Here is a 23,275-nt window from a genome sequence, read left to right as displayed (position 1 = left end):
AATCTCCTTCAGGAAACTATAACTCAATCAACACCATCCCTGAGAAGGCTTCCAGAAGATCATGATCCAAAAGAAACATAGTTACCTAACAGGCATTCAGAAGTCCCCTCTTCATATAAAAATGTATTAGTCTGAACACTGAAGAAAGCAAATCCAATTCTCAAGGGAACAATTTAATTATTTCTCTGCTTAAGACATAGGGTATTTCTTCTTTAAAACACAGAATGGGGGCAGCTAGGTCCATTTGCCCTGCAAAAACCTAAAAAAAAATGCTACAGTTCTTGAAAGAAACACAAATTAGCAACAACCCTTAAAAGAAACACAAATTAACAACAACTCTTAAAAGAAACACAAAGTAGCAACAACCAAATGAATACATTTTTGAAATCTCTAATAGATAAATGCTCATTTAAAAAAAATCTCTGCGATTTCACCTAACTCTATCTCAAATTGACAAAGAGAATTAAAGATAACATAATTCAACATTTATGTGGCCATGGTAAAAGAGAGGCATATGGTTGATAACATGACAAGATCAGCCTTCTTGGAAAATAATTATAAGAATTACAAACATGTATGTATCTTTTGACATCATATTAGGACTATACCTCCCAAGAATATTATTCCTAGAGAAAAGAGTTTTCTGATCAAAAAATACCATATTTCACCCATATATAAGACACACCTTTTTTTCAAAAAATTTGGGATCTAAAAAACTGAGAACATCTTGTACAGTAGTTGTAGATTTTTTTTACACTTTTTCACACTAGTCTATACACTCAATTGTTTTGCATTTGTTACCAATATATTAGGTTCTGTTTTGCCACATTCTGCCAGAAATGGCTCAGAAAAGATTTTCATACCATGCTGAATTCAAGTTCAAAGCGATCTAATTTGAAAAAGTGAATGGAAATTGTGCTGCTGAATGCCAGTTTGGTTCTCCTCCAAATGAGAAAACAATCCAAGACTGCTATGAGAAGAAACCATTCTGAAAATGCCACAGAAGAAGGCCATGATAGGTTTCAAAGGACATAACCGTTGCTTGGGGTTTATGAACAGGAATGGACTAAGCATGCGTCCATGTACCAAGACCAGGGAATGCTTGTGATCAACCACAGACCAGAGCACAGGCAGGATAGCAGTCTGAGCCTCTCCTAAGACAATGATTCATCATCCAACACAGATGTGGACAAGCTAATGGATGAGAGTTTTGTTAGTGATGAGGAATTGTATGAATTTTTTGATGAATAAAACTTGAGTTCAATAACTTTATACATTTTTTCCAAATTTTGGGCCCCCAAATCAAGGTACATCTTATACATGGGGAAAATATGGTATATCAACCAGTAATAGTTAGGGAGCAAGAACCAGAAACAAATAAGATGCACATAAATTGGGGAAAGTTGAACAAATTATGATATATTAATATAGTGGAATATTATTATACCATAAGATATGATGAATTCCAAAAATTTAAGGAAATATAAAATGAACTATATCACTTGAAGTGATATAGAATGAAGAAAGCAGAAATAAAATAAGCAATATATATTTATAGATAGCTGTCATTTAAAGATAGCAATAACAGCAATAAATCTATATTATATACAAATTAAGGAAGTCAAAAATCATGAAATAAGATTGATGTGGGAAACTCTATATTAATGTCAATGTACAAATCTTTTTGAGTAGGATTAACAACTGGCTTCCATATTACAATCATTTATAATCTCTTTTAAGGGAGTGTTGTTTGGTTCGTGTTTCAAGTTCCCTTTCTTGTGTTTTTTAATGCTCTTATTTATACCCTGGAGTTTTCAATGGAATTTAAATATAATATTAATAAATTTGAAAAGAAGTAGAATGCTCCTATAATAAACTAGGTAGGGAAAATGATCAACACAGAAAGTTTCTGGGTATAAATTAGTCTTTATATTGTGGCTACAGAGGTAATTGTGTGGAGAAAAGGGAAAGTAAGAGAACTTGGTGAGATATCTGGTCTCAGCAATGTAGTTCAAGGCAGTCTGGTTACCTAGATGACTTTCCCTGTATTTCTGAATACTGTGCATATGAATTGTGAATCGTGGATTGGTCTGTGCTATGGAAGACCTAAAGCTTTAGGTCTTTTAGTTTTTAGCTTTTAGCCCCAAAGAGCTAATTTGGCATCTAAAGATCAGTTAACAACTAAATTCTTTTCAGAGGTGTTAAACACGGACATCCAGGTCACATACAGACCACAACACTCCAGACTGTAAACCAAACCAGATTAAAATGTAACTGGGGGGGGGGGGGGGGCTAGGTGGCACAGTAGATAAAGCACTGACCCTGGAATCAGGAGCACCTGGGTTCAAATCCAGTCTCAGACACTTAATAATTGCCTAGCTGTGTGATCTTGGGCAAGCCACCTAACTCCATCTGCCTTGCAAAAACCTAAAAAAAAAAAAAAACAACTGGGAAGTATTTAACAAAATAAGTTGAAATGAAATAAGTCATATGAAACCACTAAGTCCATTGTCATGGGACAATCTCTTTATTGGTGGCAATGAATGTCCTAATCCTGCATGAGGGGCAGGGTAGAGTTTGCAAGAGCAAGAGAGAATTGTCTGTCAAGTCTTCTTCAAGTTTCTAATTGCTTCAGGTGCTAAAGTTTCTTTGGGAACATCTGCTTACAGCTTTGAGAGAGAAGATGGATCAGGGCAAGTCCACTTCAGTTTGCAGAAGGAAAAGACTCTGGAAAGAAGCAAATGTAAGAATATTTAATAGTCACCATCATGTTCCTGTGCCCAGCTATACTATATATTTCTGGGAACTTCCTCTTGGGTGAGATCTAAGACTCTCTTAGTTGAACTCAGTCACAGTACTCTCCATGAGATAGCTCCTTCACTTTATATTATCTGGAATACATTCTTATATGTGTGTGTATCTAAACAGGTTTTTTTGACTAAGTGCTATGTGTGTTCATCAAAGAAATAGTATTTTGTGGGAAAGGTGTCAAGCCTGGAATATAACGCTTAGAGTCCTCTTCCCCTCACCAAAAAAGAAACAGCATTTAGAAGTTAGGTTGGATCTGATCACATCCCCTACCCTAGAGAACAGGAGAGCTATGGAGGGGCAAACTGGCCTAAATCAGAAGATCAGAAAAGGAACAGGTCAAAACTTGTAGGTTCAGGCTGTGAGTAGCAGATGCATTTCCAACCAGTTCAATACAGGTAGACCAAGACTCAAATATTATTTTTAAAATGTTTTAAACTAAAACTCAAGATCATCTTTGCTATTTCCTCTTACTTCACCCCACCCCAGAGCTAATCTATTGTTAAAGCCTATGTACTTCCTCCACCTTAATTTAAGCTTACATCATCAGCTCTTGACTAGAATGTTATATTAGTTTCCTAACTAATCTCACTTTCTTTATTCTCTTGATATCAACTGGTTTCATATATGTCTGACTGACCAGATCACTCCTCTATTCAAACAACTTCAGGGACTCCATTGCCTTTAAGATATATATGAACTAGGGGTGGCTAGGTGGCATAGTGGATAAAGCACCGGCCCTTGGAGTCAGGAGTACCTGGGTTCAAATCCGGTCTCAGACACTTAATAATTACCTAGCTGTGTGGCCCTGGGTAAGCCACTTAATCCCATTTGCCTTGGAAAAAAAAAATCTAAAAAAAAGATATATATGAACTCCTTAGGCTAACATTTAAGGCCATTCATGATTTAGTACATTCCAACCAAACTAGCATGTCTGCAATGTCTGTGAAGCACTTATCTCTTTCTTTTGCAATCTTTTCCTTCCTTCAAGGTTCAACTGAGGTGTTATCTGCTCCAGGTGAAGTCTGATCTCACATATGAAATTATTCTCCCTCTCCTCAAAAATTCCTGCAACATTTTGTCTAGTTCAGTCACTATGCTTTATATTATAATAATCATATTATACTATATCTATATTGTACCTTTTCCTCCCCTCTCCTCAACTATTAGAATGTGCACTTTTTGAGGACAGGAAGGAAACTTTAATTTTGCTTCCCTTTTGCCCAGGGTAACAATAACCAACCTGAAAAAAATCTAGATTGTCTATGATACTTTAGCCTCTTCCTTTCCACAAAGGAATCACTCTGCTTTGGATTCAAGAATGCATTGACTGGATTCAATCCTGGGGGAGAAAGACCTTCAAAGAGAGTGGCAAGGCTCTTTATCTCACATTCTTTGGCTCTTGAAATGCCTATCCTGGTACTCCAAGGTAAATATTTAAAATAAGTGTCAAATTCATTCCTAGAGTCTGTCCAAAGAAGGGAGTAGAATGGTAATCAATATGGAGTATAGAACAGAAATAGAATTTTTTTTTATTTCCTGTAAACACACAGACACACATGAAACACAAAGTCTCACAAACATTCATTAAGAGAGATTCAAGGGCGGCTAGTGGCACAGTGGATAGAGCACCAGCCCTGGAGTCAGGAGTACCTCAGTTCAAATCCAGACTCAGACACCTAATAATGTCCTAGTTGTGTGGCCTTAGGCAAGACACTTTAACCCCATTGCCTTGCAAAACAAACAAACAAACAAACCCTAAAAGAAAAAAGAGATTCAAAAGAGGATATAGTAACTAATGAATATTGATATGTTCTCCTGGACAGTAGAAATATAGAACTTTCATGGTATTAAAACAATTTAGGGATTGTTAATTTGGCATTTCACATTTCAAATCAACACTGTCTAAATAACTCCCTCCAACTCCATGTCTTCTTCCGGTAAATAAGGCAATGGCTTGAGCTGCTCTCCCTGCAATAGTTATCCTCACTCGTTGAGAAATTACCTCTGTTGTCAACTCAGCTCTGATCAGCTGAACAAGGATCTCTAGATTTCTAAGACTTACAAGAGACAACATCCTTTCTGGAATTGATATTTAGCTATGTTCAAAGAAAAAAGCAGAAAAGACAACAACTATCTGCTCCAGTTACCAAATGAGAACATTCACCATGGGGGGAGTGGAGGGGAAGAAGAGTCAATACCCACCCCCCCACCCCCCACCCCACCCCCACCCCCACATCTCACCATCCTTACTGCTGGGGGTAGCAGGAAACTAGAGGACCAAGGGATAATCTAAGTCTACCTGAATCCTTAGTTAAAGCACATTTTGCTACAGAAGTTAAGACACTTTCTTGCACCATGAGGTTCAACCCTTGCCACACACACACACACACACACACACACACACACACACACACACACACACACACACACACACTCCCTAGATTAGTATCTTGCACTAGAAGTCCCTAATAAATCGTTGTTTAATTAAATCATTACATATACACTTATCTAGTGTGGTTTATAGGTAATAGTGGGTTGTTTGTTTGCTTTTCTATTTCTGTGTTGCCTTCTGTTTCTAAGGGATCTGGGAGGTTTTGTGATTTTTTTTGAATTATTAAGTTCAGGTTCTTCCTTTTGGTAATGAATTTCAGGTAGTTCAATGATTATAAAATTACGTCTTGTCTGTTTTTCAAGTCATTTGTCTTTCCTATGGGACACCTTCCATTTTCTTCCCTACTTCACCCCCAGGCTTATGACTCTCTTGTCTCATGGATTCTCATAGCTTCTATTTGGTGAATTTTAATTTTAAAGGAGTATTTGCTGGAGCAAGTATTGAGCTTCAGGAATATGTTTTTATAACCTTTCCCCAAGTGGAGGTTAAAATAAAAGTTTTTTTCCAATGTAAAGTCTATTTTTTTTATTTATATCTCTTGCACTTAGTTCAGTCTTTAGCTAGTACAAGAGCAAGCACTTAATAAATATTTTTCATTCATTCTTTCATGTGTTCATTCATCCATTCCCTGAACCATTCATCAAGGGTAAGGCCAAATTAGAAACATAATCTTCCATTCTTGGAAGATTAGAAGGTTGAAGCTGTGGGTGTTTTTGATGACTTATTTTCTTGTTATCACAATGCTTTCTATTTTAAGTAAATTATTCTTTTTCTATAATATGTATATAATTATATAATTCTATAATATGTATATAATATAATTAATAGTAAAAAATTGGTCTTTTCAGGAGGAACTCCAAAAGTAGAAATGAGAATTCAGAATATTTTTTACAAGTAATTTGAACCCAAAACCGAATAGCTTCTCAGTGTGTCTGTTTATGTGTGTGTGTGTGTGTGTGTTTTGTGTGTGTGTGTGTGTGTGTGTGTGTGTGTGTGTGTGTATACATAAAATCAACAGGGTATTTTCAGGAATATGTTTTTAAATCTAGAGCAAGGATTCTTAACCTGGGGTCCTGTTTGTGTGTGTGTGTGTGTGTGTGTGTGTGTGTGTGTGTATGTTTATGCATATGTATGTGCATATATGTATATATATTTAGTTTGATGCATGTATTTCAATATAATGAGCCTTGTAAACCTATGTTTTATTTTATGCATTTATAATTCTGAAAAAGAATTAGATAGGCTTAAGCACACTATATATAGAGACTATGACATAACCAAGGTTAGGAATATAAAGGTTTCTTCAGTATAAATACCTATTATCCTAGAAAGCCCTAACATTCAAAAGCTGAAAATTTGCTCTATCTTTCACTATTTGATAGGCAAAAAAATGAAGCAGGATAAATGGTTTGGTTTATGAAATTATACTATTTTAAAAGTCTTAGTTATAGAGGCTATAATTATGGCTACTATGGCTTTAAGAATCAAATTAAATGTTGTAGAAAAGGAAGTTTTAATTGTGAGTTTGGAGACACTTTTAAGAGTTTTTGTTTCAGAAGTGGAATGGAAAGGAAAAGCATTTATTAAGGGTGAACTATGTATAGAAGATACTATTTGCCTGTCATGGTTGTAGAGAAGCTGAAGAATATAAAAAGAAAGTCTGCAGAGGCCCCATTACTTGATGAAACTGTTTTAACCTTTACTTGAAAAGAAGGAAAAAACAAACAGAATTCTTACAAAGAGACTTTCCTGATTTGTTATGCTGAATTAACTAAATAGTGAAATTGTGATTGATCTCAAAAGTGAAGAGTCACTGTAGCAATCTTAGCCTACATCCCTGTTCCTAAAATTCAGAATTCAAGGGTATATCATCCATCCCCATTCACACACCTAATTTCAATCAATAATTCAATATTTATATATATATATGCAGAATAAATGCATAATTTTATATAAAAACATTGTGCATGCACATTTATGTGCATACATGCATAGAAATACAGATATGTGTTGTGAAAACTTGGTGTAAGGTTCCTTTAAGTTCCATACGTCACATCCCAAAGGACATATTTGTTCCAACTTACCTATTCCACATTTCACTCATAAGAAATTCTAGGCAGGTTGTAATTTTTTAAAGTTTTTTTCATTACAAAAATCCTATTTTCCTGTGTGACCTTGGGTAAGTCACTTAACCTCGTTGCCTTAAATAAAATTTTTTTAAAAGATTGCTAGTAAAACTCTCCTCACCTCCACCTCCATTTCTTATTGTGTTCTCCTTCTTTATGTGTGTACCAAATCATTCACCAACCCATTTTTAAGCCAAAACCATGTTGATGATAATTTCTTTAGTTTCAATTCTCCTTGCTTCTTTTTTCCCCATTATTTCCCTTGAGATTCTTCAACTTTCCTTCCCCTCGTTATAATTTTTTTCCCAACTCTATAGCTTTTTTTAGTTATGAAGCATGGTGCTGAATAAGTCCATTCGTTTAGGTAGTATTGTCACATGTATTTTATTGACTCGGCCCAGACATGAGCGATTACAATTTCTCCGTTTGTGGAAGTTTCTGTTCGTGGATGACGTCCCTTCCCGCCTTACTTCCCCGGCCCCGAGGCTCTCCCCTGCCCTCACTGCCCCTCCCGGAGCTGCCCCCGCCCCATGTTGCTCTTTCCGAGTCTTGGCATCTCCGAGGCCCCGAGCTGCGCCCCCACTTAAAGCGCCCCCGCGCCCCGCAGCTCCCCCGTCCCCCCGTGTGGCGGGGCCCGGCCCAGCACGTCCGCGGCCTTCGGGGGAGGGGGCCAGGCGGCGGGGCCCCCCGCGAGCGCCCCCGCCCACCCCGCCCCGCCCCGCCCCCGGCCGGGCCCTATCGGGTTGGAGGAGGCGGCTCCGCCCAGGTTAAAGGCCGCGCCGCCCGCTGCCCGCCGCCCGCTGCCCGCTGCCCGCCCCGCGCCGACAGCATGGCGGCCTTGCCCAGGAGGCTGGAGCTCTTCTACGACGTCCTGTCCCCCTACTCCTGGCTGGGCTTCGAGGTGACTGGGCCGGGGCAAGCCGCGGGGCGCGGGGGAGCCGGCTGTAGCCCGAGGACCGCGGGGCGAAGGTGACCGGCCCCGACCAGGGCGCGGAGGCCCCGCTCGGCGCCGCCCCGCGGGCTCCCTCGGGAGCGCCCGGACCCTGGGCGGAGAAACGGGGCGGCCTCGGGGCGCTCCGGGCGGTCTGCTGCTGTGCCCGCGCCTCTCCAGCCGCCCGCGGAGGAGCCTTCTTCCCCAAACTGAACTAGGCTCAGATAGGGAGAGAGAGAGAGAGAGAGAGAGAGAGAGAGAGAGAGAGAGAGAGAGAGAGAGAATCTCTGTGCACCCCACGAGTGTTGAGAGGTTGTGTCACTTCGGCCTCGGAGAAGGAGAGCTGAGGCCGTGACAAAGTGAGGGGCCGCCGAGTCACCGGCCTCGCCTCCTCCTCCAAAGCCGCCTGGGTCCAGGGGCCGGGTAGGGAGCAGGACCCATGGGAGGCAATCGGGGCTAAAGGACTTGCTCGAGGTCATGCAACTTGTAAGTGGCAAGTGTCTGCGGCCGAACTCAAGTTCAAGTCGTCCTGACTCCGGTGTTCTATTCACTGTACCATCCAGCTGCCCATGGGATGAAAGTCAGCCCCAGACCCTAGAGGAGGAGAGCTCCCAGCCCCGGGGAGATAGGATAAAGTCCCAGAGCCCAATTTGAGTTAATAGCTTTCCTCAACCCTGGGGGGGGGGGGGGGGGGGGAGAAGAAGGGGGTGCACTTGCCAGTTATCAATGACCTTGAAAAATGGACATCTTTATGAATCCCACCATTCCCACTCCACAATTCTGGAAGGAAGGGTACATGCACTCTCTCTCTCTCTCTCTCTCTCTCTCTCTCTCTCTCTCTCTCTCTTTCTCTCTCTCTCTCTCTCTCCCTCCCTCCCTCCCTCTCACTCTCCCTCTCCTCTCTCTGCCTCCCTCTCTCGGCCAGCCATCATTTTTATCTCCTTGGCAGGTCCTGTGTCGATATCAGAACTTCTGGAACATCAATCTTCAACTGCACCCGACCTTAATTGCAGGGATCATGCAGAAGAGTGGTAGGAAAGAATCTCGAGGAAGGGAATGTAGTAGTGAGAATGAGTGCCCAGGAAGGGGTTTGACAGACAGAAGAAGATTCATAGAAATTGGCTCCAACTATCATCAAGTTTCTCCCTTATTTCCTTCTAAATCCCTATCCTTTGTCACCAAAATCCTCAAGGAGCCAGCACAATGGAAATTCCTTGAGATCAGGAACAATATTCTTTTTGTTTTTTGTATCTCCACATCCAAGCATACATAGTAACTTAGTAAGTATTTGATGAATGTTTACAGAAATGAATTGAATGACTCACCCACAGGAAACAAACCACCTGCCTTGGTACCAGCAAAAGGCAAATATATGTTTATGGACCTCCAGAATCTAAAGAAACTTTACCAGGTTCCCATCCAGATTCCCAAGGATTTCCTCTTTGTCGTAATGGAAAAAGGTATGTGAGTGGGGATGGGTGGGGAAGTACAGGGGAAGAAGGGTATGAAGATAAGACATACCAGAGTAGAGAACTATGATGAAGTGAGCTTGGGTGACATAAGACTAGGTTTACTGAAGTTGAGCAAAAGGATTCTATACTGAAGGGTATAGAAAAAGTCTTCTGGATAATCAGTACTACATAACCAAGGAATTGTATGGGGGAAAAAAAGAAAAAAATTGATTTGGGGGAAAGAGGACCCAAAGGAAGGAAGTGTGTATTGAGTGGAAAAGCAAGAGAGAACAATCTAGCTCTGTGCAATAGAAGAAATTATATAATAGCATAACTGGTTTTAGAATGATAATCTAGTATAATCAGGGCTCAAATCCTTCCCCTTAACATTTGCTAGGTCTGTTATCATGGATAAATCACTTTACCATACTAAGCCTCTGTTTCTTCACTGGTAAAATGAGGATGATAATACCCAGAATACCTATCTCTTGGGAGATTTTCATAAACTATTCTAAACTTTGCACATCTTACAGTGATGAATAAATCTAGGCTTTTTTTGATTATTGCTGTTGTTATTATTTCTTCTCATCCATCTCTGGCTCTTTCCCCTCAGGCAGCCTGAATGCCATGCGATTTCTCACTGCTGTCAACATGGAGAACCCTGAGATGTTAGAGAAAGTGTCTCGAGAGCTGTGGATGCGTATCTGGTCACGAGTAAGTTTCTTTTTTAAATGTTTTTCCATGATCAAAAATCTATTTTCTTTCCCGCCTACTCCCCAGCCCCACTGCAGAGACAAAAACAAAAACCTTGTAACAAACAAGCATAGTCAAGCAAAATAAATTCCTGAAGTGGCTGTTGTCCAAAAAATGCATGTCATTCTGTACCTTTAGCACCTAACTTCTCTGGCTAGAAGTATTCTAAACCATCAGTACTCTGGAATCATGGTTGATCATTGTACTGTTTAGGGTTCATTTTATAAAACAATTATCAAGCATACTATTTTTCCCTCCCTTCTACCTCCATTCACTGAAAAAGGAAAAAAAATATATAGAGAGAATTCTTTTATTACATAAACATAGTCAAAATAAATTCTCATGCTGGACAAATCTAAAAAATGTGTTTCATATTCTAAATATTTGCTGATCTTTTTTCATAAGTGTGCATCACTCATCAATTTTCTACAATTAGAGAAAAATTTAAATTCATCAGAGTTCTTGTTTTAGAATTTTTCATTTTTAAAATGTTGATATTAAAATATAAGTAATTCTTGTGGTTCTGCTCACTTTGTTCTACATCAGTTATTATAAATCATTCCTTGCTCACTTAGTTCTATATCAGGTTTGTAGAAATCATTCCATGTTGCTTTTAAACCATCTTTTTTCTCATTTCTTACAAAACATTAGTTTTCCTTTAAATTCATATACCATAAATTATTCAGATATTTAATCCCCAGTTTTTTTAAATTCCCTGTCTTCTACATGTGCTCTGCTCCTCTATCAAAAAGAACTTTGAATTTCACTATTTGCTTTTATCAATTTATTAATTAAATAATAATTTATCAAGCCATTAAATTTATGTTAGCCCTAATATTTTCCCTGCACCTATGTCCACAGCTACCTATATCCCCTTTGTACATCCTGTCCAAATTATATTCTATCCTTTACTCCTAGGATGAAGATATTACTGAGCCCCAGAGCATCCTGGCTGTAAGTATCCCAGCCCTGTCCCTATTTCCCCTAACTGAAGTCTGACATTGTTGAAGGAGAAAAGTGGCACAGTAGGTAGAATACCAGGATTAGAATTAGGAAAATCAGAATTCAAATTTGGTCTCAGACACTAAATTAGCTGAGTGATCCTGGGCAAGTCATTTAACCTTGTTTTTGTCACAATTTTCTCATCTGTAGAGTGGGTTCAATAATAGTATCTGCCTCCTAGGGTTGTTGGAAGGATCAAATGAAGTAATAAGATAATGCACTTGACACACTGTAAGTGCTAAATGTTAGTTATCATCTTTATTACATATGAACATCTTTCTGAAATGAAACAGAGCATTATAGTCTGAGTCAATTAGGTATCCAGGAAGCAAGGTACAAATGACTGGCAGATCAGGAGCAGAGGGCTTAGGCAGAAAAATCTCTTCTAGTGAAACAGGAAGGGATCACAGTTAAAATGTATCTGAAAAGAGATCTCACTGGTCAGATTGGCCAATAATGGACCAATCCAAGTCTCATTTTGTGGGTTTTGCTGACTCAGAGTGAGTCAGACCAGAAACTTTTAAGGTCTTCCCCTCTGAATGACTTTTTTTGGGGGTGGGTAAAAGAGGCCATTTTTGCCTCATTTCTTACCTTGCCTTAATCACTGAATGGGTAACGCCTCAGAAAAACTGAGATCTGGAAGAGACCTTAGGTTAAAAAAGGCCAAAGTCTCCCACTGCATCCAGACTACAGTCACGACTAGCCACTAGATCTAAATGACTGGAAGAGAAAGTGAGACTGGTGACTTTGCACAGCCTTGGCTCACTTAAATCCAATTCACTTGCAAATCAAGACATTACCTGTCATTGGGCCTCTTCAAAAAGGAAGGACAAACAACAATAATGGAAAAAGGCAATAGAGTATGTAGCATATTAAAAATTCTAAGAACCTTTCTTGTACAAGGAAAATCTGGAGGTAATACCACAAGAAACCAAAGGGTTATAATTACTATTATTTATTGATCTGAAAGAGAAACAATTCAAAATAATAATCCTTTTTTTTTGGCCATAAAGAAAAGAATGAAAGCTTTCACAGGGCAAGTCCAAACAATAGACTATATTCATTGAAGTGAAATAAGAAATCAATCTCTTTATCAGGACTGACTTAATATTAAGTTTATTAACATTTTCCTCAAAATGTTTCACAGATATTATCATCCCCATTTTTGGATGAAGGAACTGTGGCTCTGAGAAGTCAAATTCCCGAGTTCCATAGCTAGGAAGTGGTAGAACCAGGATACAGATATAGATCCCTGATTCCTAGAAGAGAATTATTTTCACTTGACCATTATTAGCATTTGCTAATATTTAAGCATTAAAGCATTTTGATAAGTTCTTCATAGTTCTGGACTTAGAGCACAAAGGATCAAGGTGAAACCTTCAGGTCAGTTTATTACCTAGTCCTTTTTGCCAAGGTTTTCAAGATTCTTAATAGAGAAGAGAATATAGCCTTTTCCGTGCTCCATTTGACCCTCAGCACCTTTATTATCTCAATGCTTCTGGAAAATGAAAGTTATTTCTGTAAAGTTTGAGGATGTTTGAACTAAAAGGGAGCAAAGAAGGGGATAGCAAAGAATATTAGAAAGAATGATCCTGAATTAGGAGTTAGGAGATTTTTGTGACAAAGTCTTTGGCCTTGAGCAAATTACTTTTCCTCTCTGGGTCTTAGTTTTGTTATTAGTCAAAAGACAGAATTGGACTTGGTGTTCTCTTCAGTCCTTTGAATATCCAAGGTCAAGGGAGAAGTCATGATGTTAGGCATCTTCAAGACAAAGCTAGAAATATAGTTTTTTACTCTTGAGGTCACTACTCAGGAGTTCAGAGGTTAATTCCCCCATCCCAACTCAACTATGTTCTGTTACCTATCTCTTCCATAGGCTGCAGAAAAAGCAGGACTTTCTGGAAAACAGGCTAAATTTCTACTGGAAAAGTGTTCAACTGACAAAGTGAAGAACAAACTAAAAGAAACTACAGATACAGCCTACAATTATGGGGTGAGGAGCCTTTGGTCCCCTTCTTGCCCCGAAACTCAACCCATGATCCTTGTAAGATTCTTCTCATAGACTTTCCGACCAGTATGACACATTGCCATTTCCCACCAGTCTCAATCATTGTGGGAAGAAAGGAGATGAGGGAAATAGAGTTAGAAGAGATGAGATAGAGAGGAAATCAATGTTAAGAGACAGAAAAAGTGGCCTGGAGTCAGGAAGGACATGAGTTCAAATCTAGCCTCAGACATTTAATAATAACCTAGCTGTGTGACCTTGGGCAAGTCACTTAACCCATTGCCTTCAAAAAAAAGAGACAGAAAGACAAAGACTCTCCTGCCTAGCTTCTGATATTGGGCTCCTCACCCCTACTTCCCTTCATTAATCTAACTCCTTTTGACTCAGGACTCAGTGTCCTCTTCTTTGCCTTTTCTGAATTATACTGTGTTTATTCTTTCTCCAGGCCTTTGGACTACCCACCATAGTGGTCCATGTGGATAACAAATCCCACATGCTCTTTGGCTCTGATAGGATGGAACTCCTGGCACACATGCTAGGTGAGTTGGAGACTCTTTCCCTTCCCATTATTAAGACATTCCTTGCCCCACAGCCCTGCCAGACTTACCACTGACAAAGGAAGAGTTTAGAGAAAGCAGATGTTCCTGAGCAACAAGTTCTAATTAAGTTTCCAAGAGTCAGAGTCTTGTATTGGATGCTTCGGATAGGAACAGACTCTGTCTTAAAAAGTGGAAGCAATCTCTGTTGTAAGGAAAACATGTATATTATAGAAGATAAAGAAAAACCATCTGCTCCTTAAAGTCAAAAACAACCTCTTCCAAGAATTCCCTAGGCCTTTGTGGACAAGAGAAGGGATGAAGGAAGAGAATAATGGATAACATATTATGCCCAGGCCCCAGATACTCCCTTCCTTTATGAATGTGTATAGAAGGTACCTGGTTTTTTTTCTCTTTCCAGGGGAACAGTGGCTGGGCCCAGTTCCCAGCACTAAGAAAGGTAAACTCTAAACAGTTACAGAAGAAGAAGAGCACTCCCCATTTCTAAGAGACAGCTCCTTCTTCCCCACAACATCCCCATTTTGGAATCCAGGAAGCTGGAGCACTCTGAATTCCCATATTCTCATGTGTGGGGGAAATGTGGCATGACATCCTAAACTCTCAGCCCTCAGGCTGTCCTAATCCTTCTGCTGACAAGTGCCTTAAGTGGGGCCCTAACTTTCAATCTTCAACCAAATAAACTCCCCAATGGAAGACACTTGTGTGCCTATCACCATTCCATGTGTCTCGTGAATTCTTGATTCTGTATCTTTTCTTCTCTGGAATTAATGAAAAGAAGTTCCCCTGGAGCTTTCTAGCCTACATGCTAAGACACAAATAAGAAAATCTCCCATGAAGAAGATAAAGAAACTAAGGCTTACCCAAAGACATATAACTAGTAATCTGCAAAGTCAAAATTTCCACCTCAGACTACTGATCATTTGAATAACTTCAGTGTTGGCAAATCATTGTCCTTTGACATTGGCATTGATGTAAGTTATGGAAATAACTGGAAATAATTTGTCAAGGTGAATACAGCTTCCTTCTACAGTTTATCTTTTGGTAAATCTACCAAAGAATACAGGGCTTGCTCAGCATTGGTCTAAAGATCATGCCAACTATAGTGAAAGGTGAAATACTCTAGGGCAAAGTGGGTCCATGCCTGAGACTGGATTAAATTTAGGAACTGGCCAATGTGAGCTGAGGACTCCTGGAATGACCTAGACCCAGAAGGGATGAGCTGGGAACTGATTGGTCTCTAGCTAGACATATGAGATTATGTTATGAACCAGAAGATGAAAAATGACTGTAAAATCTCAGATAAGGACTTCAGAAATCAGCTAGTCCAAACATGAATTCCTTAAACCTCATGTCTTAAAAGAGGTCATAGAGCAATAAGGAGCCATGTTCAAAATCAGATAGTGCTTATTAGCTGCCACAATAAAATAAAGGAGAGCTTGGAAGTGATATTCCAGGGCTAATGAAAAAGGATGACAACCAGGGGTATGCTAGATATTTACACCTCAGAAATCAGTAATCACCACAAATTAGGGCTTGATATTGTTTTGTTTATTTTCTAGATTTGTGAAAAAGTTAACAATGAAGATTAAAATTTAAATTTATGTGCAAGCATTTTTCCCAGAGAACTTAGTTATTAAATATTTACCAGCATACCTCTATATTGCTCTATAAACATTGCTTGAGCTAAAAAAGGGAATGAAGTCATCAACAGACTAAAAGCCTTGTGACTGTAGCTAACAATAATGAATAAGCATGTCTTTAGTTCTTTAAGGTTTGCAAAGTGTTTTACACCCATCATCGATTTCATTTGAGCCTCACAACAACCATGCTTACTACCAAGAATAACCTATTTGGCAAAAATGAGTATAATCTTACAGGGGAGAAGATGGATCTTTAATGAAATGCAGGACTACCAAGAATTCTTCATGAAAAGTCAAAGCTGAGTAGAAACTTTGAATTGCAAATACAGGAATGGAAAAAATGTAGATATATATTTTATAAACTGGAAGAAATTCTATGATTAATTATTTGTATTTTAATAGAGGAAAAGAAATACATGTCCTTTTAGATTCCTGTCTTCAAGGGTCATAGAGAAAGTTATATAAGACAGGCAGAGTGACTGCAGGTGTTCTGTTTGGGTGGTTTTTAAAAAAAAAGAAAATGAAGGGAAATGGAAATAAATGAAGAGGGGAATAAAAGGAGGAAAAAGAAAGAATTTACTCTATCATAAATAATGTTTCCATATAAAAAGGTACAGAAAAAGGTGAGAATCAGCATTTTGTAAACCTTACTTTCATCTCTACTAAACAATAAAAAAGTTGAATCCATTCACATATGCCAAAATATTGATATGGAAAAAACATTAAACTCAAGAAGAAAATAGGTAGCATTAAGGAAAAGCAGTATATGGGATGTAAGGGGTACAAGTAAAATAACCTCCCATCATAGGAATATATTATGAAATAACTAAAAGGAATGTGGAAAAATTAGGGAAAAAATATGAGAACATATAAATAGCAAAAATAATTTCAAAAATATGATTACGGCAATAGATATTGGAAAAGTTTTGACAAAGTTCAACACCCAATTCTGTTAAAATATCAAAAAGTTGGGGCAGCTAGGTGGTGCAGTGGATAAAGCACCGGCCCTGGAGTCAGGAGTACCTGGGTTCAAATCCAGTCTCAGACACTTTAATAATTGCCTAGCTGTGTGGCCTTGGGCAAGCCACTTAACCCAGTTTGCCTTGTGGAAAAAAAAAACTAAAAAAATATCAAAAAGTATAAGAATAAATGAACTTTTCTGTAATGTGATAAATTATCTATCTAAAATCTAGGACCAACGTTGTATGTAAAGATTAAAAACCTTTCTGTTAAAATTAGGAGCAAAGATATCCATGAACACTATAGCCTGAGAAATCTTAGCTATAACAATAAGAAAAAAAATGAGAGAATAAACAAGAACAAAGAGAAAACAAGATTTTTGCAAGTGATATAATGACTAGAAAATCTTAAAGACTCAACTAAAAAGTAATTTGGTACAACTTAGCAATTTGGCACAAAAACTAGAAAATTATCAAGATGGAAAATAAAGCCACAAATTATTAGCAGCGCTGTATATTATCAGCAAAACTTGTGAGAGCAAGATAGAGGAATTCCAGTCCAAATAGCCATAGAACATATAAAATATATAACTCTTATCTACCTACCACAACACACACAGGAATATAACCACAAAATTCTTTATAGAAATTCACGGACCTAAGTAAACGGAGAAATGCTAATTGTGGTTAGACCATAACAATAAAAATGACAATGATATTTAAATGAGTTTACTCCATAAAATTTCAAATTGCCAAGCAATTTTTAAATTTCATTTTTATTTCAAAGTTCACAAATAACTCAAAAGATTATCGCTTCCATAAACTTGTAAAACCAAAAGATATTATAATTGCAAATCTGTGCCACACAGAACCTGTTTTTCTTTTCAAGTATGTAATAAATTCAACATGTAGCTTTCAAAGCTTTTTTTGCTTTGTTTCCCTCTGGATTTCCTCTCTCTCTCTCTCTCTCTCTCTCCACATATGTGAATATATATATATATATATATATATATATATATATATATATATATATATATATATGTATTTATACCCATACATATTTTGGGTGGAGTGGGGATTTTTTTTTTTAGGGAGAAGGGAACAAGGGAAATCCTACTAGTCTTCTCCCCTCCACCTCCTCTTCCCCCCACAAAAAAAAATTTTAGTTTTACCAAAACCTATTCCTCTCTTCTTTCTGATAATGAAATCAATCCTCTTCTCTATATAAATCTTAGATTCAAAACCTTTTTTTGTCATATTTGATTCTTCCTAATCCTTTATCCCCTATATCTAATAAGTTACCATGGCCTATTTATTTAATAGCTCCTGCTTCTGTTCTTTCCTTTCCATTTCCTTGACCTAGTTCACAATGGATTGAGTACTAGATGTGGATTCAGAAATACCTAAGTTCACATCTGGCATCAGACATTCACTAATTCTGAGCTTGGACAAGTCACTTCACTTTGTATCTAGTTTCCTCATCTGTTAAAATCAAAATAATAATACCTACTTCCCAGGGTTGCTGTGAAGATTAAATGAGATAATTTTCATAAAGTACTTAGCAAATCTTAAAGCACTACTATTATTACTATTATTATTTGGACTAGCAAAACAGTCTTCTAACTTCTTTCCTAGTTTTCCTACTCTTTCCTACCTTTCCTCCAGATGTTTGCCAGAATAATTTTTCAAATGTGTACCTTGGATTAGTTATTCCCCTCCACAAAGACATTTCGGGGTGGGGGGTCTCTGTTATCTACAGAATAAAATCCAAATCCCTTATCCAGACATTGAAGGACCCTGATAATATGACTCCACGTAACTTTCTGTTATTATTGGTATTATTTCACAGTAATTCTTTGCCCCAGATATTTTCTCGTATTAGAGGGTTGACTGAAGATTTATTGAACAACCTGTTTATGACTTCCTACAAGGTCAAAATTACAAATTTGCATACAAAAAATTCCTCTTTACACACTTTGAATAAACTGGACTTTAGTCACTCTTACCCCTCACTCATCCTGCCTTTTCTTCCTCAAAACCTTTGCTACCATTGTCTCTTACCCCTGGATGGTACTGGCTCTGCTTCTCTGTCTTCTGATCCTTCCAAGACTCAACTCTGGTACTATGAAAACTTTTTAATCTTTCTATGCAATTATCCTATACTGATTTATATTGTAGTTATATCTTTACTTAATGTTGTTCAATTGTTTTCAACTCTTCCTTACCCTATTAGGGTTCTCTTGGAAAAGTGAATTGGAGTGGTTTTCCATTTCCTTCTCCACTTCATTTTACAGATGAGGAAACTGAGGCAAACAGTGAAGTGACTTGCTGTGGGGTTTTTTGTCCTTTGTTCTCAAAGAAAGCCATGATATCAGGGAAGTGATGCCATGACAAGCACATGAATTGAATTTCAGTGAGGGGGGTCTTTGGCTAAGTCACCAGTCTAACTTTTTCCTCCAGAGCCATCTGGCTATGAATCAGAATGACTGGAGATGGTCCTGGATTCAAGGTAATCAGGATTAAAAGACTTGCCCAAAGTCACACAGCTAGTAAGGGGCAATATCTGAGGGTGGTTTCAAACTCCTGTCCTCCACAGCTGTCTGATTGATGACTGTGCAACTCTGCCTCATTCACCCAACTCACGCTCAAGTCAGGACATCATCCTCAGGATGTCATTAGCCCTTCGAGAACAAAGGATGAAGGATGGCAATGATAATGACAATGATACCTCTATGCCTATTGTTTCTCCATTGACCTCTTTATAATAATAGCACACATGTACATAACCCTTCAATGTTAACGAAACCTTTTTTTCTTTTATCAGTCCTATGAGGGTCTCACTGCTATTTTTCACATTTTTGCAGTTGAGGAAAGTAAGGCTCAGTGATTTAGTTAACTCTCCCTCATGAAAGAAGAAAAAAAATATTAGATACAAACTATGGGCCAGCCATTGCTAAGTACTTTTCAAATATTATCTCATTTTATCATCACAGCATCCAAGGAGGTGAATACAATTATCTCCATTTCCCTGTTCAAGAAACTGAGGCAGAAGTTACATGACTTATGCAGGGTAACACAGTTCATCAGTTTATAAGTCCAGATTTAACTCTGATCTTTCTGACTTGAGACCCAGTGTCTTACCCCCTGGGCAACTGAGCATGGAAGCATCTTCCAGGCAGCCGTCATTTCTTGCCAGATTCTTATGCAAATAGCCCACATATTTTCAAAACTTTGCTCATTTTTCTTAGCTTCTATGCACCCAACCTAAAAATCTGGGAAAAATCTCTCCCTGGTACCACCTGCCATCCTATTCTATCAGCCCATGTGCAAAAAGTTCTTTTTACAATCATACCAGAGGAAATTTGTTATAGGAAAAAAAAATTACTAAAGGAAGAGGAAAAAAGCATTAGTCTTTTTTTTCTTAAACTCTTCATATAAACTCTTTGTACCAGAGATTCCAAGGCTGGTCAAATGCCTTTAAAGAAAAACAGAAAGTAAGCACTATATACTCCCCAATATGGCCCACATTGTTCATTCCAGCAACACTGGCTCCTTTCCATTCTGCCTACATAATGTTCCACCCCCTGGAACCATGCCTAGAATGCTTCTCTCCTTGCTTCCATGTCTTAGAATCTGAGCTTTCACGACTTGCTATCCAGGGTTACCTTCTCTATAAAACCTTTCCTTGACCCTCCCAGAACTGCATTGTATACCTATACCTATAGAGTATATAGAACTCCCTCACTAGAATATAAGAGCCTCAAAGGCAGAGGTGGCTTCACTTTTGTCTTTAGGTCCCCAGTGTAGTATACAATGCTCCACATACAATGAGAACCTAAGAAACTCTTGTTGATGAACACCAGCGCTTTTTTATTAGCACAAAAAATAAAAACAGAAGCTATACTTCAATTTGGAGATGATTGAATAAATCATAGAATAGGAATATAATGGAAAAATATTGTGCCACAAGAGGCAATTGATATGAGGAATTTGGAAAACCACAGGACTATTTGTATGAACTTAAACATTTAAAATAAGCAGATTTGGGGCAGCTAGGTGATGCAGTGGATAGAGCACCAGCCCTGGAGTCAAGAGTACCTGAGTTCAAATCCAGCCTCAGACACTTAATAATTACCTAGCTGTGTGGCCTTGGGCAAGCCACTTAACCCCATTTGCCTTGCAAAAAAAAAACTAAAAAAAATAATAAATAAGCAGATTTTGGTGTTATGTGGTATCCAAAAATATAATGTGGTCTTGGGCTTTGATAAGAGAAACATGACATCCAGGAAAAAGGATACGCCCTCCTTCTGTACTCTGCCCTGGCGTATTATATTCAATTTAAGAAGGATATTGAGAGAGTACCCATAGGGAAGCAATCAAGATGGTAAAGTGTCTTCAGATCAGACTATATCAAGGATGCTTATCCAAGAAAAGACTCAGGGAAAAGATTAGTCAGTTTCAAGTATTTGAAGTGTTGTCAATGTAGAAGATGGATTAAAATTGTTCTGGCTGGCCAGAAGGCAAATTTAAACTTAATTGTCAGAGAGGAGAAAAAAACACTACCTAACAATAAGGGGTAGTGAACTGGGATACCTCTGGAGATAATGCCTCTTAATGGATTTCAAGCAGTGACTGGATGATCATTTGTTGAGTAAATTCTAGTAGAGATTCCTTTGGGGTGTAGGATGTACTAGATAGCCAGTAAGGTACTCTTGAACTCCAAAAATTCTGGATTCCATGAAATTCTGTGAACCAGGAAAAAATATCCACAGTGAATTTGTTGTTATTTGTTCAGTCTTTTCTGGTCTATTAGACTCTTCATGACCCCATTTAGGGTTTTCCCAATAAAGATACTGGAGTAGTTTGCCATTTGCTTCTCCAGTTCATTTCATAGTTGAGGAAACTGAGGCAAAAAAGGATTATGTGACTTGTCCAGGGTCTCACAGTTAATAAGAGTCTGAGGTCAGATTTGAACTCAGGAAAATGAGTCCTCCTGACTCCAAGGCCATGACTCTATCTACTAACAGTGGCTCTAACAATGACTACAATAAAAATGAAAATAAAAATAAAGTGAAATAGAATATTATATAATTGTATATAACTAATCATAACCACTTTTAGACATGGTCATTGAGCCTGTTGGTTTCACTTAACCAATTCCATTGTTGAAAAGGCATACCCTCACTGCCTGTGTGTGTGTGTGTGTGTGTGTGTGTGTGTGTGTGTGTGTGTGTATGTTATATTAGGCAGGAGCTATCTCATCTCTAGAAATTATGGTGATGCTAAAAAGAAAAAAAATCAATACAATCTTAAAATAAAAAAAAACTTGTTATATGGGATGGCTCTCTGAGACTGGGAAGGGGAGGGATTTTGATGAAAATTTTGGTGATGTTTGAAAAAAGGGCATCAATAAAATTTATTTTAAATAAGCAACAGAAATGCAAGTCCTTGAGTAAAACACCATTTTTATTGTTCAGTGTTGTTGGACTTTTCAGGATTCCCATTGTGGGATCTCCTTGGCAGAGAGACTGGAATTCTTTGCCATTTCCTTTTACAGCTCATTGTACTGCTGAGGAAATTGAGGCAAACAGTTAAATGACTTGCCCAGGGTCACACAGCTAGAAAATGTCCAAAGACAGAATTTGAACTCAGGAAGAGACATTTGCTAAGTGTTGAGAATGACAAAGATAACATTTACATCACCTTGTAAGGTCCTCAGGCAGGACTTTCTCCCACCCCTGGTCTGGACCTATGATTTCTTCCCTTTTAGGTGGTCCCTAAAGTGGAGAGACCTGGCTGCTAAGGCAGAACAACTGCTGTTCTGCAATTTGTAGTCTGGAAGTTGTCTGTGATGTTGAGAGGAAACTGGTCACAGGCCAAAAAAAAGTGAGATTTCAGACCTCCTGACCAAAAGGCTTAGCTCTCAATTCACCATAGCATAGATCTCTTTAACAGTAATAATTTGTGGAGAAACGGGGGAGAGTGGAGAGGGGTAAGCTCAAAAAGTTGTTGAATTAGAGAAAAAAAGGAAGAATTTCACCAACTTCCATGAGTGGGCACACTGCCACCCTCAGCTGACAATGTGCCAAAGTGACTTTTTGGCCTGGAAATAAACCACCTTGTGGCCACAACAGCAAGAACAGAAATCATTTGGGACCCAGAACAAATGAATGACAGTCAAACATATAGCTCTGGCTGGTCTTGTAGAAACGGATGCTACTGAACAGCTGCCAAACAGCTGCCAAATAGCAAACTGATTAGCTGCTTACAGAGCCCTAGACTTGTGTTCAAAATCTTCCTTGCACACTTACTATGTGATCCTCAGCAAGTCACAACCTTTTGGAGCCTCAGTTTCTTCAGTTGTTAAAATGAAGGGGTTAGACTAGATGACCTCTCAGGACCCTTCCATGATGTTATTTATTAACTAACTGGCAATATTTTATCCATATGTGAAAGGAAAACAGACTACATCATGGTTATTTGGGGAACAGCTGAACAAACTGAGATATATGGAAGACAGACAGACAAACAGACTTGGAATCAGGAGAACTTATCTTACTGAATTCAAATCCAGTCTCAATCACCTACTAGTTGTGTGACCCTGGGCAGATCACTTAAATTAAAACTGATTTCTCAGTTTTCTCATCT

The 23,275-nt window shown here is 38.4% G+C and overlaps 1 protein-coding gene and 1 long non-coding RNA gene across 2 annotated transcripts in view; one reads left to right on the top strand and one right to left on the bottom strand.

The window, feature by feature from the left end:
- Positions 1 to 2,529: 2,529 nt before the first annotated feature.
- Positions 2,530 to 23,275, bottom strand: part of LOC141492822 (uncharacterized) — a 31,551-nt gene continuing 10,805 nt past the window's right edge. The window contains exon 3 of the long non-coding RNA XR_012470054.1: positions 2,530 to 2,727. This is a non-coding gene — a long non-coding RNA (uncharacterized LOC141492822). The remainder of the gene's footprint in view (positions 2,728 to 23,275) is intronic.
- On the top strand, positions 8,125 to 14,743 carry GSTK1 (glutathione S-transferase kappa 1). The gene is made up of 8 exons (XM_074193499.1): positions 8,125 to 8,230; positions 9,210 to 9,291; positions 9,592 to 9,720; positions 10,325 to 10,425; positions 11,383 to 11,418; positions 13,343 to 13,459; positions 13,917 to 14,010; positions 14,429 to 14,743. The coding sequence occupies exons 1-8, from the start codon at positions 8,159 to 8,161 to the stop codon at positions 14,476 to 14,478; spliced, it is 681 nt and encodes a 226-aa protein (XP_074049600.1). The 5' UTR covers positions 8,125 to 8,158; the 3' UTR covers positions 14,479 to 14,743.

Source organism: Macrotis lagotis, chromosome 7, assembly GCF_037893015.1.
Source record: "Macrotis lagotis isolate mMagLag1 chromosome 7, bilby.v1.9.chrom.fasta, whole genome shotgun sequence".
NCBI lineage: Eukaryota > Metazoa > Chordata > Mammalia > Peramelemorphia > Peramelidae > Macrotis > Macrotis lagotis.
The sequence above is the reverse complement of the archived record's forward strand: the minus strand, read 5'-3'. Positions and strand labels throughout refer to the sequence as shown.